General features: G+C 36.9%; 1 protein-coding gene across 6 annotated transcripts in view; it reads left to right on the top strand.

Moving 5' to 3' along the window:
• The window catches only part of TBCK (TBC1 domain containing kinase), a 112,945-nt gene that overhangs the window by 70,151 nt on the left and 28,031 nt on the right, over nt 1–14,763 (top strand). For all 6 annotated transcript variants that reach the window (XM_068403099.1, XM_068403101.1, XM_068403098.1 and 3 more), the window contains one exon: nt 12,555–12,730. In XM_068403099.1, coding sequence (XP_068259200.1) covers nt 12,555–12,730 — 176 coding nt within the window. The remainder of the gene's footprint in view (nt 1–12,554; nt 12,731–14,763) is intronic.

The raw sequence follows: 14,763 nt of genomic DNA, 5'->3' as shown, positions 1-14,763 counted from the left end.
GTCTGAAACTCCTGTGGTTTTTAAGCTTTCTGTGCACTGGAACGGCTTATCTCAGGTTGCCAGTGAAAGCAAATTTCTTTCCAGGCTGATAAAGCTATTTTACTGCAATCTTGCAACTTTGTGGAACACTTTTTTTTTTTTTTTAAGATTTCTTGTTTTTACAGTAGCTATTTCTAAGAATGTTATTTAAAGTTTAAAAACAAAAACAAAACCAAACCCACTGCTTTATTTCCAGTTCACTGCATGTAACAGAGTTTCAATTACTGTTTAAAAAAGTTAATGATGTGAGGAAAAAGAAGGAGCACAGTGCCATTATTGATTACTTGATTCTGAAAAAGCTTTCCAATTCTTATCTCAAAGCTTGGCCATATTTTATCTATAAACCCAATACAATTGGGCATTACTTGCTGGTTTGGGGAGCTTTGGAAATTTCAGTTTGTTTTTATATGGTTTTAACAATATTCTAGCATATTAGGAAATCTATTTGAAGTATTTGACAAAATAATTAGTAATTAAGAATACTGGAAAATCCCTTTGCTGTAGCAACAAATGTCCTAGTCCAAACCTCATGGGACTGTATAAAGGGGGACATATAAGCAACTGCTAAAACTTAAATAGAATGAGATTGTTTAGGAAATTACTACCCTAAGGTGTTGTTTTTAATTCTCTTTCATTTGTTCTTTCATATTTTTTTCCCTTGTGTTTAAGGAGCTCCATTAAGTATAAACTTTATTCAAACAACATAAATACTGGAGAAGATTTAGGAGGTACTGGTTGAGACAGACAAACAAAACCAGCCCTGGAGTCACTGCTAATTCTTTATGTGTGGTTTTGAGATTTAGTAAATTTCATCTTATTTGGGTGATGCAGAGAGAGCAAATGCAATATGCATTACCTTTGTTTTTCCTTTATCCAAGTCCTCCATAGGAGGAGAATGTGGCAGGGAAATGAGGATGGTAAGGGTGGCACTACTATGATGTGATTGCTGAGGTACCGACAACAGCTGCAGGACTCTGCTTTCAGACCAGTACTGGCTTGTACTAAGACAGTTTGGATATGTCTGCATCTTATGTATCAGCAAATTTACAACCCAGAAGGCTCTTTCATACATTGATGGTCAACTGTATAAGTAACTTTACTTTAAAACTTGCAGTTTTGCTTATAGCTTAGTCTTTAACATCATGCCATAAGTTTGTGTGTGTGATAATGTACATTATGCAACTCAAAAGTTATGATTATTGTAGCTTGTCTTGATTACTAGATTCATTACCCACTGTACAAGTAGTACAAAATCACCAGCACCTTTTGTTAGGAAACAGACCCAGGAAGGAAGCATCCAGATACATACAGCTCTTTGCAAATAGTTGAAGCATCCCATAGACCAATTCACTCCCACCTGGAATGGGTGCAGTATAGGGCCTGACAAACACATCTTCCTCTAGAGATCTGTGCCAGTGTCATCACTGACATACAGAGATTAATTATGGCCTTGAGAAGGGATAGGACAACTACCAAAAGATGGAGACAGATGGTGTTAGAGAATAGGTAAACACCAATCCAAGACATGAGATAAAACATGCTTTCAAATAAGTCTTGTAGGTTAGTTCACACAATAACTTCATCTTCTGTGATTTTGGAGAGAGAGAAGTGTTCATTCTTTTAATGCTGTGCACCTTAGGAAGGTGTCTTTTTGCTGACTCCAGGCTAGTCAGTGCTTCCGAAGGAAGAACCTCGGCCTCAGATATGAAGCCCAGAAAGACTGGCTGTGAAAAAGCAATCCAGTACAATGAGGAGCTACAGTAACACTATTGAAGTAGAAAATGTAGAGGATTCTACTTTGTGAGACACAGACATATAGCTTTAAGATGGAACATGTAGTCAAAGATCTAGCTGTCGCCAAACCACAAAAATGATTCTCCAAGGAACGGTTTCTCTAATGTGGGAGAAACAATTATATCTGCTGCCATTATAGTGACATGCCAAAATGCTGAATCCCATGATGATTAAAGCCATATAAATGCTTAGAAGAATTACATCCAGCTCAGAAATGGACTAAAGATTAAAAAACAGTGGAAATTCTACACTAAGATGGTATGGTGCAGTTTTGAACAATGTTTTTCTGCCAACAGCAGCAGAATTAGATGCACATCAGAGAAATTTACTTTAGATACGTATCTGACCTTAGGTAGCTACTATTTTACTTTCCCTTGTTTTTCTTCCTGAGAATCCTTTGTTTGCCCACATCTGTGATTCATACACTTTTATCGTGCCAGAATTTCTGGTGGTTCAGCATTTAGTTAATTAAGATTTGGTAGGAGGAAGAAATGGCAGTTGGCTGCCAAGCCCATGCTGGGTTTGTGGGTGTTTGGTGACTGTTCCCATTTGTTTCACCACTTCTGGAATAAAAATGTAAATGCTGAGAACAAAACACCAACTTTGAAAAGACTGAAAGAGATACAGTACGGTCTTCCATGTGCCAGTGACCAGTAGAAAAACAAAGGTAATATACTGTTTTGATTAGGGCTCTACTTTTTATCATACAGTTTTGAAAATGTCCTATTGCTTAGATTAAGGCTCAGAGGAATAGATGTCGTAATATCTCTTTTAAAAGGAAACTTTTTTCATAACTTCAGCTATGAAATTTTGACAGGTGGCTTTGTTGTAGCTTGCCCAAGTTCAAAACTGTTTCCCCCATGGAAGATGATGCTGCAAGGTGATTTATCATGGAGTTAGCGAAGCTGGACTCCTTTTTCAAATTACAGCGTATCTGAAGAAAAACAGCAATTTGGCCTCTGTCACATGATGTGCACGATAATGGTGCTATAACTATAACATAAAAAAATTGGATTGGAAATATCAGAAGACATCAGAAGCAAAAAGGAAATCATGTTTCTAGTTTTCGTTTCTTGAAAGATGTAGGTCTGACTGATATTTATGGAAACGTCTGTTTCTGAGCATATTCCTCATCTTCACGATGCTAGATGGCTTTTTTAGATGCAAGTGGCAGGTGTATTTTATAATGCAATTCCTGGAGATTATTGTTGCTAAATAATGACATTTATAAAGCAGAAACTGTGTGTATCTGCCAGTAAGTGGGTTTTTGTTTGTCTTGCCTCTTTCTTTTTTTTTTTTTTTTTTTTTTTTTTTTATGCCTTACAGCCAACTGTGGGTTGGGAGCTGGCTTTGGTACAGAAGCAGAGCGATTTATTAGGGCACACCTGCTCACCAAGGCTGTTCAGTAGTGTCAAACTTTGTGAGATTGATGTCATTTTACCTGAAGCTGTGAATTCTTTAATTATTCACGTTTTCCACTTGTAGCGACATGAACAAAATGCAGCTCTATTTGTAGATTCTACCTTCTTGACACTGGAGAGAAATGCTGCAGTGGGTGACACACCAAGGAAAAAAGTACCAAAATCGTTTATTTTATTCATATTAGTGTTCTTACTAGTCTGTAGTTGTCACTGGCAGAAGAAAATCAAATATATATCCTTTAGCAAAGGATTGTCTGTCTCAAGAGAAGGTTTTTCATAAAAAGGGTGAAAAGTGAGTTCATCAGTAGAATTTTCTTAATGCATGTCTTAAAACCAGTCTGAGGCACAGCTAATGCCTCCTGTATCTTGATAGAACCTGTATGTGCTCTTTGTAGCAAAAGGAAACTTCAGAGAATAAAATAATCCACGTGTTAGTCATGTAGGTTTTTGTACACCTTTACCCTGGAATAAAATCAAAGTACCTGAAGGTAGACTATCAAACATACTAGCATTTTTAGGCATGGAAAGACAAAAATTCTGGCCACTCGTATATGAGCTTTGCTTCTAAATATGGCAAATTATTATTTTTTTCTCTTTACAAAGGTGTCTTGGGAAAATATTTCCTTGGGTTTTTTTTTGTTTCATTAAAATTATGAGCATAACTGGTTCAGCACTAGCTTAGTGTTTAGAAAATAAGAGCGTGCACTAGATCTTTTTCGGTTTACAATTATGCAAAATGTTGCTGACAGAGCAAGGTGCCTAATAGTGTATCTGTCTATATCTTTGTTATGTTGAATGTGTTTGCCTGTACAGGTATAAATGGTCTTCCCAATAATCTTTATTTCTCTAATTGTTAATTGAGGAGGATTTTAAAATCCTGCACAAATACCACAGTGTTAAAATTCCTTGATTAAAATGTACATTAGCAGCACATCTCTGTAGATATATTTTGGCGGTGTGTATACCCAGTGTTGTTAATAGACATACACATAACTACTTAAATACAGAACTGGAATGGCAGTGTAGGCTGAGAGGTAGAGAAATCTTTCTGCCAAAATAAGGACTGAGAAATAAGGTCTGTTTAAGTGAATTCTCAGTGGTCTTGTACTTTGGGATAGCTGTTAGTTCCCTTTGGTTTACTTTCACATATTCAAAGACCTTAAACTCTTGCCTGTATAAATCTGTGTGAGGCATTTGATTCTGTCTATCCAAACTTCGTTGTTCATGTACTAAGAGCTGAAGTTTAGTAGAAATCAACAAAGACCAAAACTAAACATAGAGAACTAGAGCGGGGTTTGTACCTAAAGCTAAGACTTTGTTGATATTGCAAGCTTGGAATAAGCTTCAGGACTGGATTGTTGGCATTGAAGGGCAAAACCTGTTCAGGAAGAAGAGGTGTCCCAACTGGGAAAAGCTCACATTGCATGTGAAGAATGTTGTCTGTATGCTGAAAATGGTGATAAATGGACTAAGTACCCATCAGGGGTGTATCAGGTGAAACCTTTATCACTGCAAAAAATTTAAAAGTCTGGACAAGCATCTGTGGGGGGTAGGCTAGTCACATATCTTTGGCTTCAGAGCAAGGCAAGGAGCTAGACAGTCTCTTGCTGGTTCTTCAGTCCTTGTGCTTCAAAACAAAACAAAACACTTTTTTTTTTTCTTTTTTTTTTTTACTCGCCAGCATAGCATAGTGCTAAGCAAACAAATTCAGAAATCATGTAAGCTGATAAAGAATAAACCAGAAACTTGTCTGCTGGGAATGTAACTGTGAAATGACACAAACTTAAAAATATCTTAAAGATGGCCTTTTTTGGGTTTTTTTTTTAATAAAAATAAGATATTTAGGAATGTTCTTCTTGAATACTTTCATGTGTAAATTCAAATGGAGGGTGTTACAAAGCCTTTTCACAGAATAGGGGAACTTTTTTTCCTTGATTTCTAAGTAGGTTAATTATGCAGCAAACTTAAAATCATTTAGAAGTGTATATTGACAAGGGTGGCCTGATGTTAGGTACTTAAAGCTACTAGTTTTGCACTGTGAAACACTAACATAGACTTGACTAATGGTAAAATAATGAAAGTTTTGCATCTCAGTACGTTATCTACTGCGTGCCAAATGGCAAGAGCTTTTTTTTTAGAAATAAGTTTTAAGCATGGGTACATAAGCAAGATAGTTATTATCCTTCCTGTTTGCAGTTGCTGTATTTTGGGGAAATTAATAACATTTTAGTCTTGAATAACATGTTTCTTGCTCTATGGTAGTTTGTGGGTATTACGTGGTTCAGGATACTCTTTAGGCAGATCTAGATATCTTCTCTATATTAAACTTCACCTAAGCTTTTTCCATTATCGGTCTAGGAACCAATGGGTCAAATTAGAGGCTTTGATCCTTTTCTCATGGCAAGAGGTACTCCTTTTCAAGGTTACTTGAATTTTTGACTTGTTTCAAAGACAGAAATTCTATGTTACTGCATATTATTGTGAAGGCTAACAAGAGGAAAGCAATGCTAATACAAAGGTCTTCTACTTACACCTCTTTAGAGATTCACAGAATCACAGAATCAACCAGGTTGGAAGAGACCTCAGGGATCATTGAGTCCAACCGTTGCCCTGACACCACCCTGTCAACTAGACCATGGCACTAAGTGCCATGTCCAGTCTTTTCTTAAACACATCCAGAGATGGTGACTCCACCACCTCCATGGGATTGATCAGTTTTATAAGCATTTGGTCTGATCAGAGTTTCTGATTGTAGAGTTTTTTACAATTTTATACCTGTTATGTCTGGGAAACAGCTGAAGTGGCTCATGCTACCACCCAGCTATAAACTTAGAGGGTATGATCTTTACTGATCATAGAATGGTTTGGGTTGGAAGGACCTTAAAGATCTAGTTCCAACCCCCCTGCCACTGGCAAGGACAATGCATACTGAGCTTCAGTATTTGCATATTACTTTCATGAAACACAGATTTAGGATAAAGGATATAAGTTTCACTAGTATTTGAGATTGCTAAATGTCTGTTGAGTCAGTTTTAGAAAGATTTTAACAAACCATACAACACAGAAAAGCCAAAGCAATGTTTTTCCTTCAAAAACTGAATGTTGTTGGACTTTCTTTATGAAACCTTTTCACTGAACTGCTGAGTGAAACCTTTTCACTGAACTGCTGAGTCAGAACAATTTTTACAATCACAAGTGAGAAAAGGATTCATGTTTGTCCTTTATGCAGTCTAATGGCTCAGGGAATAACTCACAGTGTTTACTGCTGCTTCGCTCTATTGCTCACTACTTCCGTAAGTGTTACATGAATTGGTCCAGACGACTGCATAACTGCAGGTACTATAATAGTTGTAATTTCCATAACTCTCTTCTCAGCTTCTCTTCTTTATACACAGGCTGCAAACATACCTGCTGTTGGTCTCACTAGAAGTGGCAGTATCTCTCACAGATATGTCATTTCTACTTGAATTATTATCTTCATAACATCCCCCACTAAAGAACTCTATCTGGATACATTCTGAGTTTCTCAGTCCTTGAACATCTGCTTTATGGATGAAGACAAGAGATCAACAAGTTCTTTTTCTGCTCTGGCTCCCCCCTCCCTGGCAGTGTTTAAGGCCAGGTTGGATGAGGCTTTGAGCAACCCGGTCTAGAGGAAAGGTGTCCCTGCCTGTGGCATGGGGGTTGGAACTAGATGATCTTTAAGGTCCCTTCCAACTCAAACCATTCTATGATTCTTTGGATATTGCATGTGATTTCATTACATAAGAATAAAAGTCCTTCTTTTCCCAGTGTTTCTGAACCCTGATGCAGACGGTTGATGTGCTTTCACCAAGCAAGGGCCTGGACTATTTCATTTCCGATATACTAACCGCTGCTTTGAGCATTCAGGCTTAAGAACAGTTTAAATTGTTGTCTTTCCAACAGCAAGACAACTGTCGCATGTACACTGAAAACAGCTATATCATCCAGACAGTAAACAATACTGACCATGGAGAACTGTCTAGAGAATTTTAGACAAGGTAGCCTATCAATGCAACATTGAAATTATCAATCCTTATTACAGCTGTGCAGCATGCAATCTGTCTGAAGACATAGTACTATAGTTTGTTCCTTTGCTTCTGCATCCAAGCATTTTTCTAGCTGAGTGCAATTTCTGTACACCTGCTGTATTACGTAAAAAATATGATGGCTCCTTGATGGACAGCACTTGTCCTCCTGGCAGCTCTTGAAAGATGCACACCTTGCATCCATGTAGAAAGAAGAACAGAGGCTTCTATCTTATTAGCTGGAGAGTTTTAAAATTAATGACTGATATTTATATTGCCTTTGACATTTTGTTCCAAGATGCACTGAAAGGGTTGCTGATGTGTGTAAGTAAGAGCAAATTACTATCCACAAAACACTGAAATAACACAACTATACTATAATGTATGAAATAAATTATATAAAAATAATAATTTTGCATTGACTTTTTCATTTATAGAAACCTTCGAGTGGTAATAGATATGGAGATGTTGGCTAGAAATGTCACTTCTCTTCCTAGATTTGTCCTTTTAAATATCTAGGCTTAGTGTATCTTTTTTATACATCATCAGAAAAGAAAAGGTTTACGGCCTTTCACCTCTGAGAGCAGGAATCATGAGATCTGACTGACCTGTTCAGCTTCCCTGCTTTTATAGCACAGAGGTTTTCTGGCCTATTTATGTGGCTGTGTGGTGAAAGCTGATGTGCCTGTCAGGGCAGCAGTAAACTATTTGTGATGGAGAGGTCAAACCAAGCCCATAATTCTGGGCTGTTCTAAAATTCAGAAGCAGTTTATTTTGGCCGAATTTCTTAACTCTGGTGTCCTGTTACCTAAGGAAAAGGCTCTGGAACTTATTAACTGCACACAAAGACTTGGTCTGTGCACATTTTCATTCAGAACAATTCGTGTTATGTTTTTCTCCATTACTTGCATTCACTTGCTGTGAACAACATGTGCACATCCAGTTTTGCTGTAAAAATAAGAAACTGCTTTTGTCACAGGTGTATTTCCTTTAAACTGATGCTTTCTTTTTGAAATCTGTTTCAAGTGCAGTCTATACTTCTCTCCTATATCTGTAATAATATACACTAAATATACGTAGCTTAAAAAGCAGCTATGTCAGGCTGAGCCGTCCTTTTCAGTTGAGACTGTTGACAGAGGGAGGCAGCAGCTTGGTAGGGAGTGATAATTAAGCATGAACAGAGCAAAATGAGTAACGTCGTAGAGCAACCAGGAAGTTTAGTTCAGAAAAGGAGCAAAATATTTCAGTAGGCTTAATATTGGGATGGGGCCACGGCAAAACCAGGATATTACTGTTAGATTACTTTTTGTTTACTTCCCCACCCCTGCCTTTTCCAATTCCTGGATTATTTGCATATTTAGAAATCTCACAAAAAGTCTTTTGATGCGAAGTAATGGAGTAATTAGCTGGTGCTGTAGAATTGTTTCCTGTAAGGCTTGATTGCTGCTTGACTGTGGAATACTTGAGCTCAGTTGAGCCAGAACTCCTAAAACCAATGTTTTAAAGTGAAACTTGTGATTTTTAGTTCCTAGGTACTTGAGTGCCAACTTTAACTTTTTGAAATGCAGGTGCTCTGCGCTTTTTGAAAACCAGACTGCTTGAAGACATACTAAACTTTGAAATGAGAACTTATTTTTATAGTATTTATATTATGCTTAAAGTTAGGCTTAAATGTCTTCAGTGCACACTTCACAGTTAATGACAGCATGTTATGTCAGCACATTTTCGTTACAGATTTTCCAGCAAAATAATTTGTATGAATAAAAACAGAAGACACGTGCTTTTTAAAATACAAAACACCCCAATGTTGGAACCTTGAAGAGCATAGAGGTATTATATGTACATGAGTGAACAGGCCCTCCCTGTCCTTTCTAAATGTTTCAGTTTGTTTCTTGCTGATGCCTTGAGATTTGTGCAGAGCCTGCTCTCAGAAGGATGTTCTTCTAAGTTGTTTGCACATGACAAACATGGTCTGGCATCCTGGTGAGGTGCTCTCTTCGTTTGTTCATAGTCCTGCTCAAGCATCTAGGCACTAGCTTGATATATTTACACTTCTGACATACCAACAGTATGTTTTTAATAATGTTTAAGCTTTAATGTTTTCTGGCTTGTAACACAGTTACTTGGGAGCAGGAAGAGTATAAGCAAGATTAATACTGTGTGAATGCAAAGTCTTGGTGCTGTAACAAAAGATGGACATTTAATCAGAGACTGACTCATTTGTCTTATATTTGAAAGGGCATGGGAAGAAATCAGAATTGAAGTAGCACAGCAGGCCCTTACTTATTAGCCAAAATGAGGAGAAAAGATCTTATCCAGCAAGGCTGCAAAGGATTGCATTGCGTTTTAGTTACTGACAGGAAGTGATTTTTCTTAAATTGAAATTTCAAACAAAGGGTGAAGATGGGCTTGAAGGTTACTCAAGTGTGAAACTTGTTCATGCAATGTGACTAATAAATATTCTGTAAATATTTACACCAGTTTAATGTCATCTTAAACTCTAGTATCCCAAAACTAATTGTTTTAAAAAAAGAATGCGAGTAAGGTCTTTCACTACCAATAGTCTTGTCTCCCTTGTGGGTGATAAATGTTGACCATTTCCATGTGCCTACGTGCATACACTTCTTTTTTTTATTATTATTTGGGGAAACCACAATCTCCTTGTTATATTTTTATTTTGCATTACTTAGTCTGCTGATTAATTGATCTGCTTCTGTAAATTGGTGTTAGGCTTCTGATGGCTGCCTCCCAAACCATTTAAAATTCCCTCTTATTTCATGGAATTTCATTTTCAGCCATGACCACTGTCCTTCTTAAATGCTGCTTAGAAGAAATGAGAAACTAAACAGCCAAGAATCACAGAATAAGAGACGCTTAATTTTTTAATTACACCTTGGTGTGTGAGAACTGGTTATCATTTTTAGGGAAAACCATTGCTGCATTTTCCAATTCTCTAAATGGTTTCCTTTGGGAATAACAGAGCTTGTTTCTAGGAAAAATATTTTGATAGTGTGTCTCAATGCTTAACTCTGTCAATCTCAATTTCTACTTTCACCTTTTTCGTAACTTTCTACTGCACACAGCATTCCTATTCCATCCCCCAGTTCTCTGTTTTCAATTTCAGATATTTGCAGGTTGTTATACACTCTCACAACCAAATGTTTCTTATACTATTAATTATTGTTGTTCAGATTTTTTTTTCTTTTTTTTACTGGCTAAATACTGCTTTCATCTCACCTATGACAAAACTACTGCTAACATTTCCTTAGCTAAGAATCTCAGGAGACAGGGCTATAACTCACAGTTATAGCAGTCTCTTTACAGAAAAAAAACAAACAAACAAACAAACAAAAACATGAATGTGCTAGTCTCGGACTGAAATTGTCAGCTTTTTATAAATAAAATGAGTGTTCAGAAATGGAGAGAAAGTGCGACTGTAATGACCGTACTTCAGAATGTATCCTGAGCTCTAGGAATAATAGCCAATGAAAGGCATCTGCTGTCTTTACTTGAATTTAGAAATTGTGTAAAATTCTCCAGTTGCGTGGATTTTCCTCGGGAATGATACTAAATAACAACCTTCCATTACAGTCTATTCAGAATGAAAAACCTAATATGTTTTCATCACAGAATGAAAAATTGTTAGTTACTGTTGAGACACCACATCGTCTATTTGTCTCTGGCAAGTATTATCCCAGGAATCTGATGTGGTTAAGGAAAATTGTGATTTACTTTCACATCCACAAAAAGGTTTTAGAGCTAAACTTAAAATCAGGTAAACCACAGCTTTAGTCCCAGATTTTTCAGAATTTCAGAAGCAAGATAGCACATAAGCATGTTTTCTTCAATGGAATTAAAGTGTGTGCTGCAGGTTGTATCCTACCTGAATACAGACAGCTTTTTGAATAGGAGATTAATAGATCACATAATTCATTCAGATTTTAAACAAAGTAAATAATCTCATCCAACTGGAATATTCTGCCTCAGGCTTCAATTTCAGCTTCTTTCGCTCACCACCCTGCTAATGACTGAGGTTTCTGGAGTAACTCCCTGATCGATAGCAGTGCATCAAATCTATTGATGGCAATGAGTGATTGATGGCAATGCATCAAATTTGTTTGAGATATACAGATGAAGCTTCATAAAAGTGAGTGCCATAATGAATCATCTAAGGTGCTTGGGACAGACACAAGAAATGCTAATATACCCATTGTTTGTCTGACGCATTACACAGGATTTGTCATAAAATGCAAGCTAGGATATTTTTTCCCTTCATGAGGCTGCAGACAGGAGACAAAAAACTAACCAGTCTTTTTATAGTGATAGAAAAGTAAATCATTTTTATGTTACTTCTTGTTAGAAGATAGATACGTACAGGGTGCTTAGTGTTGCAAAAATGATATTTGTAATAGGTTTCCTTTTTTTTTCCTTTTGCATATGTTTTTCATTATGCTTTGGTAATTTTTATTTGACCACAGCTTATTTTAGGATGCTTCCCATTTGATGGGTGTCTGCTTTCCTCCCAAGTTAAGTAATATTTTGTCACACACAGCACTTCACTCCTTCAGCCAGAATGTTTCACTGTGAATGTCTGGTTGGGTTTTGGACTGTATTTTTTAAAAAACAACCAAAAAAGCTCTAAAGCAAATCCATTGTGTTTGCTATCAAGTACAAATTAGTGTTGAGAACTCCTGTTTTCCACCAAACAGATAACATGTAGCTTCATCAAAATGGCAGGCCACACAAAGTTTCACAACTGAAAGCTTTCAGTCTGGCTTGTAGCAGTATTTACGTGACAAGTAAGACACTCGGTTGATCCAAAAACCCTGATGTCCACACATGAGATATACTTCTTATGTGCTGCATGTAGTTGCATTTAAGAGTCAATAGTCTGACTTGCAAAGACATTTAATGAAGATGCCTTACAATGGCTAGGTTTTGATTATATTCCTGTTTTTGCATTGGTTAAAGTTCTGTTACACTTCTCTTAAACAGATTTCCATACGTAACTAGGGATAAAATTAATGCTTAAAATGTCTTTGCTAGTTTTTCATTAAAAATTTCTAAGTGGTTTGGTTTTTTTTTTTGAATGGGAAAATGTTTTTGAAAACTATGTGCCCTTTAAAGGGAAGAGAGAGACACACAGGTATAGATGGATATATGTATATTTAGCAATGCTGTAGCTAGGTTAATTGGCTTTACTGATTTTTCACCCTTGCATTTCTTGTTTTTTCTTTAAATCCCTGGTCAGAGATTGATATTGAGCGTTGTGTTCGTGAGTCAATCAACCTGTTTCGCTGGACCCCAAAGAGTGCTACATACAGGCAATATGCACAACCTGCACGGCAAGCCAGTGAGAGCAACGGCACCAGAAGTTCAATGTCCTGCTTTTCAGCAGACTATCAGGAAGCACCTCGAAGTGACCTGGTAAGTGGCGTGGGAATTGGAGGGGGGAGAATTGTTCTGATTGAATGTTTATCCTGCCCCGGGTGTTTTTTTTTTCTCTTTAAAATTTAGACAGGAAAAAAATACCCACCAAACCTCAGTTACTGGCATTTATTTTGTCACTTCCAAGCACAGGGGTTTGACACATTCATCAGATGTTCTGATTTGCTTGTCAGCTAGTGCACAGTGTTAAAGCCTACGCCATATTATTAATTTGATAAACAATCATATGCAGTGAATGAGAATTAACTGAAAGGTTGTTGGGTTTTTGGTTGTTTTTTTTTTTTAACTTCACTGCTTTGAATTTCAGCTGCTTTGATGTACATGCCAATAAAATTATTTCTTCTTGTGCCATATTTCTGACTCTCCCAACTCCTGCTCCTTCAGTTCTGTGGTGTTTGTTACCACAATAGACCAATGTCCATGACTTACCTGCAGAACTACAAACAGGCTTTATCTTAGGAGAAAAATAGTAAAAAGAACAGTTTGCCAGTGAGAAATAGGTAACTGAAAGTGATGCAGACAGCTCTGGCTGCTTTTTCCATCTTGGCATGTCAGGTTAAAAGTATGGCTCAAGTTATTTTGAGAGGTAGTGTGTGAGTTATGCCTGTGTTTGTCTTGGCAAAGAATAACTAGTAGCTAAGTGTATACCTGCATTAAATAGATACTTAGTTTACCAAAAATATTTTTCCCTTCTCCCTCCAGTATAATCTGAACATTGTTTCCCTTGTCAAATACACCATCTAAAGAATGGTGATTTGAAATGTTTCCTTTCCTTCCACTCAGCGGTATAAATCTAGTCAGTCTCTTAAAAATTAAACAATTTTATTTTGTTTTTTTTCCTTCCATGTTCTCCTACAAACAGAATTCATTCATGAGTACGTTACAATTAATAGGGGATGGCTATATAGACCTGCCATATCTATTTGGTCGATTGCATTAGGTTTTAGTCTTTCCATCTGTATTTCCGAACTGCTAAGAAATTAAGAAGTGTATTGTCACTCAAGTGTATCTTACTCTTTAAGTAGTCCTTAAACCTGAGTCTGACAGTCAGTTACTTTCTTGGTTTTTACTTTAGTTTTGATTTTGTTTCTATTGCTGTATTTTCTGGAAGCCTTAGCTACAAAGCAAGGACTCCAAGTGCTAGACGTGCAAATACAGAACAAAAGGAAACTCCGAAGAGCTTATAGGATTTAAGAAATAATAGGTGGAAGTAGAAAGGCAATTGGGAAGAAAAATGAAATGACAGGATGATACTGGTTGTTGTCATACAGGAATTGTAGCTAACACAACTGTTGTTGTGCTGTTCTAGAGATACGTGGAGAGACTTTCTGAAGGAGCTAAGGGCTGCACATTCATAGAATAATTCAGATAGGACCTTAGGAAGTCATCTGGTACAAATTCCTGCAGAAAACAAGCCCAACAATGAACTCAGATGGAGTTGCCCAGGGCTTTGTTCTGTCAGGTCATGAAAACTTCCAAGGAAAGAGATTATACAGTGTCTCTTGGCAGCCTGGTTCGATGCCTGACAGTGCTAACAGTGAAAATGTTTTTGTGTATGTGCTAGCTTTTCTTAATGTTATGATGACAAGAGAGAAAAAAAGACAAATCTCCTCAGTCCTAAGGACGTGCTTGTGCCTTTCTGTGTCCAAGCAAGAAAGAAGGGACTTGGAAATAGCAAGGAGAGAGAGATGGGAGAAAGGAGCAATGGTCTACTGAACTGGTAAAGAGAACAAAGATTTCTATTTGCAGCAGAGAGAACAATCCATTATTTTGGATCAAGCAAAGTTTCTTTCAGTATTCTTCCATTTCCTGAGAAATTTTTGGGGTGTTTTTTTATCGATAGTAATTTTATTTTCATACCAGTAGTTGTGTTTGTTTATAATGCCAGTAACTAGGCTCATCCATCCCACAATTTCCAAGAAGTTAAGCTAATGTTTTTGGTTTGTTATAGAGAAGAAAAATAAATACCATAACTTCTATTGCCTTCTCTTTAATTTCTACTTGTTTCTACT

The sequence above is a fragment of the Nyctibius grandis genome, chromosome 6 (genome assembly GCF_013368605.1).
Source record: "Nyctibius grandis isolate bNycGra1 chromosome 6, bNycGra1.pri, whole genome shotgun sequence".
NCBI classification, from domain to species: domain Eukaryota; kingdom Metazoa; phylum Chordata; class Aves; order Nyctibiiformes; family Nyctibiidae; genus Nyctibius; species Nyctibius grandis.
The sequence above is the reverse complement of the archived record's forward strand: the minus strand, read 5'-3'. Positions and strand labels throughout refer to the sequence as shown.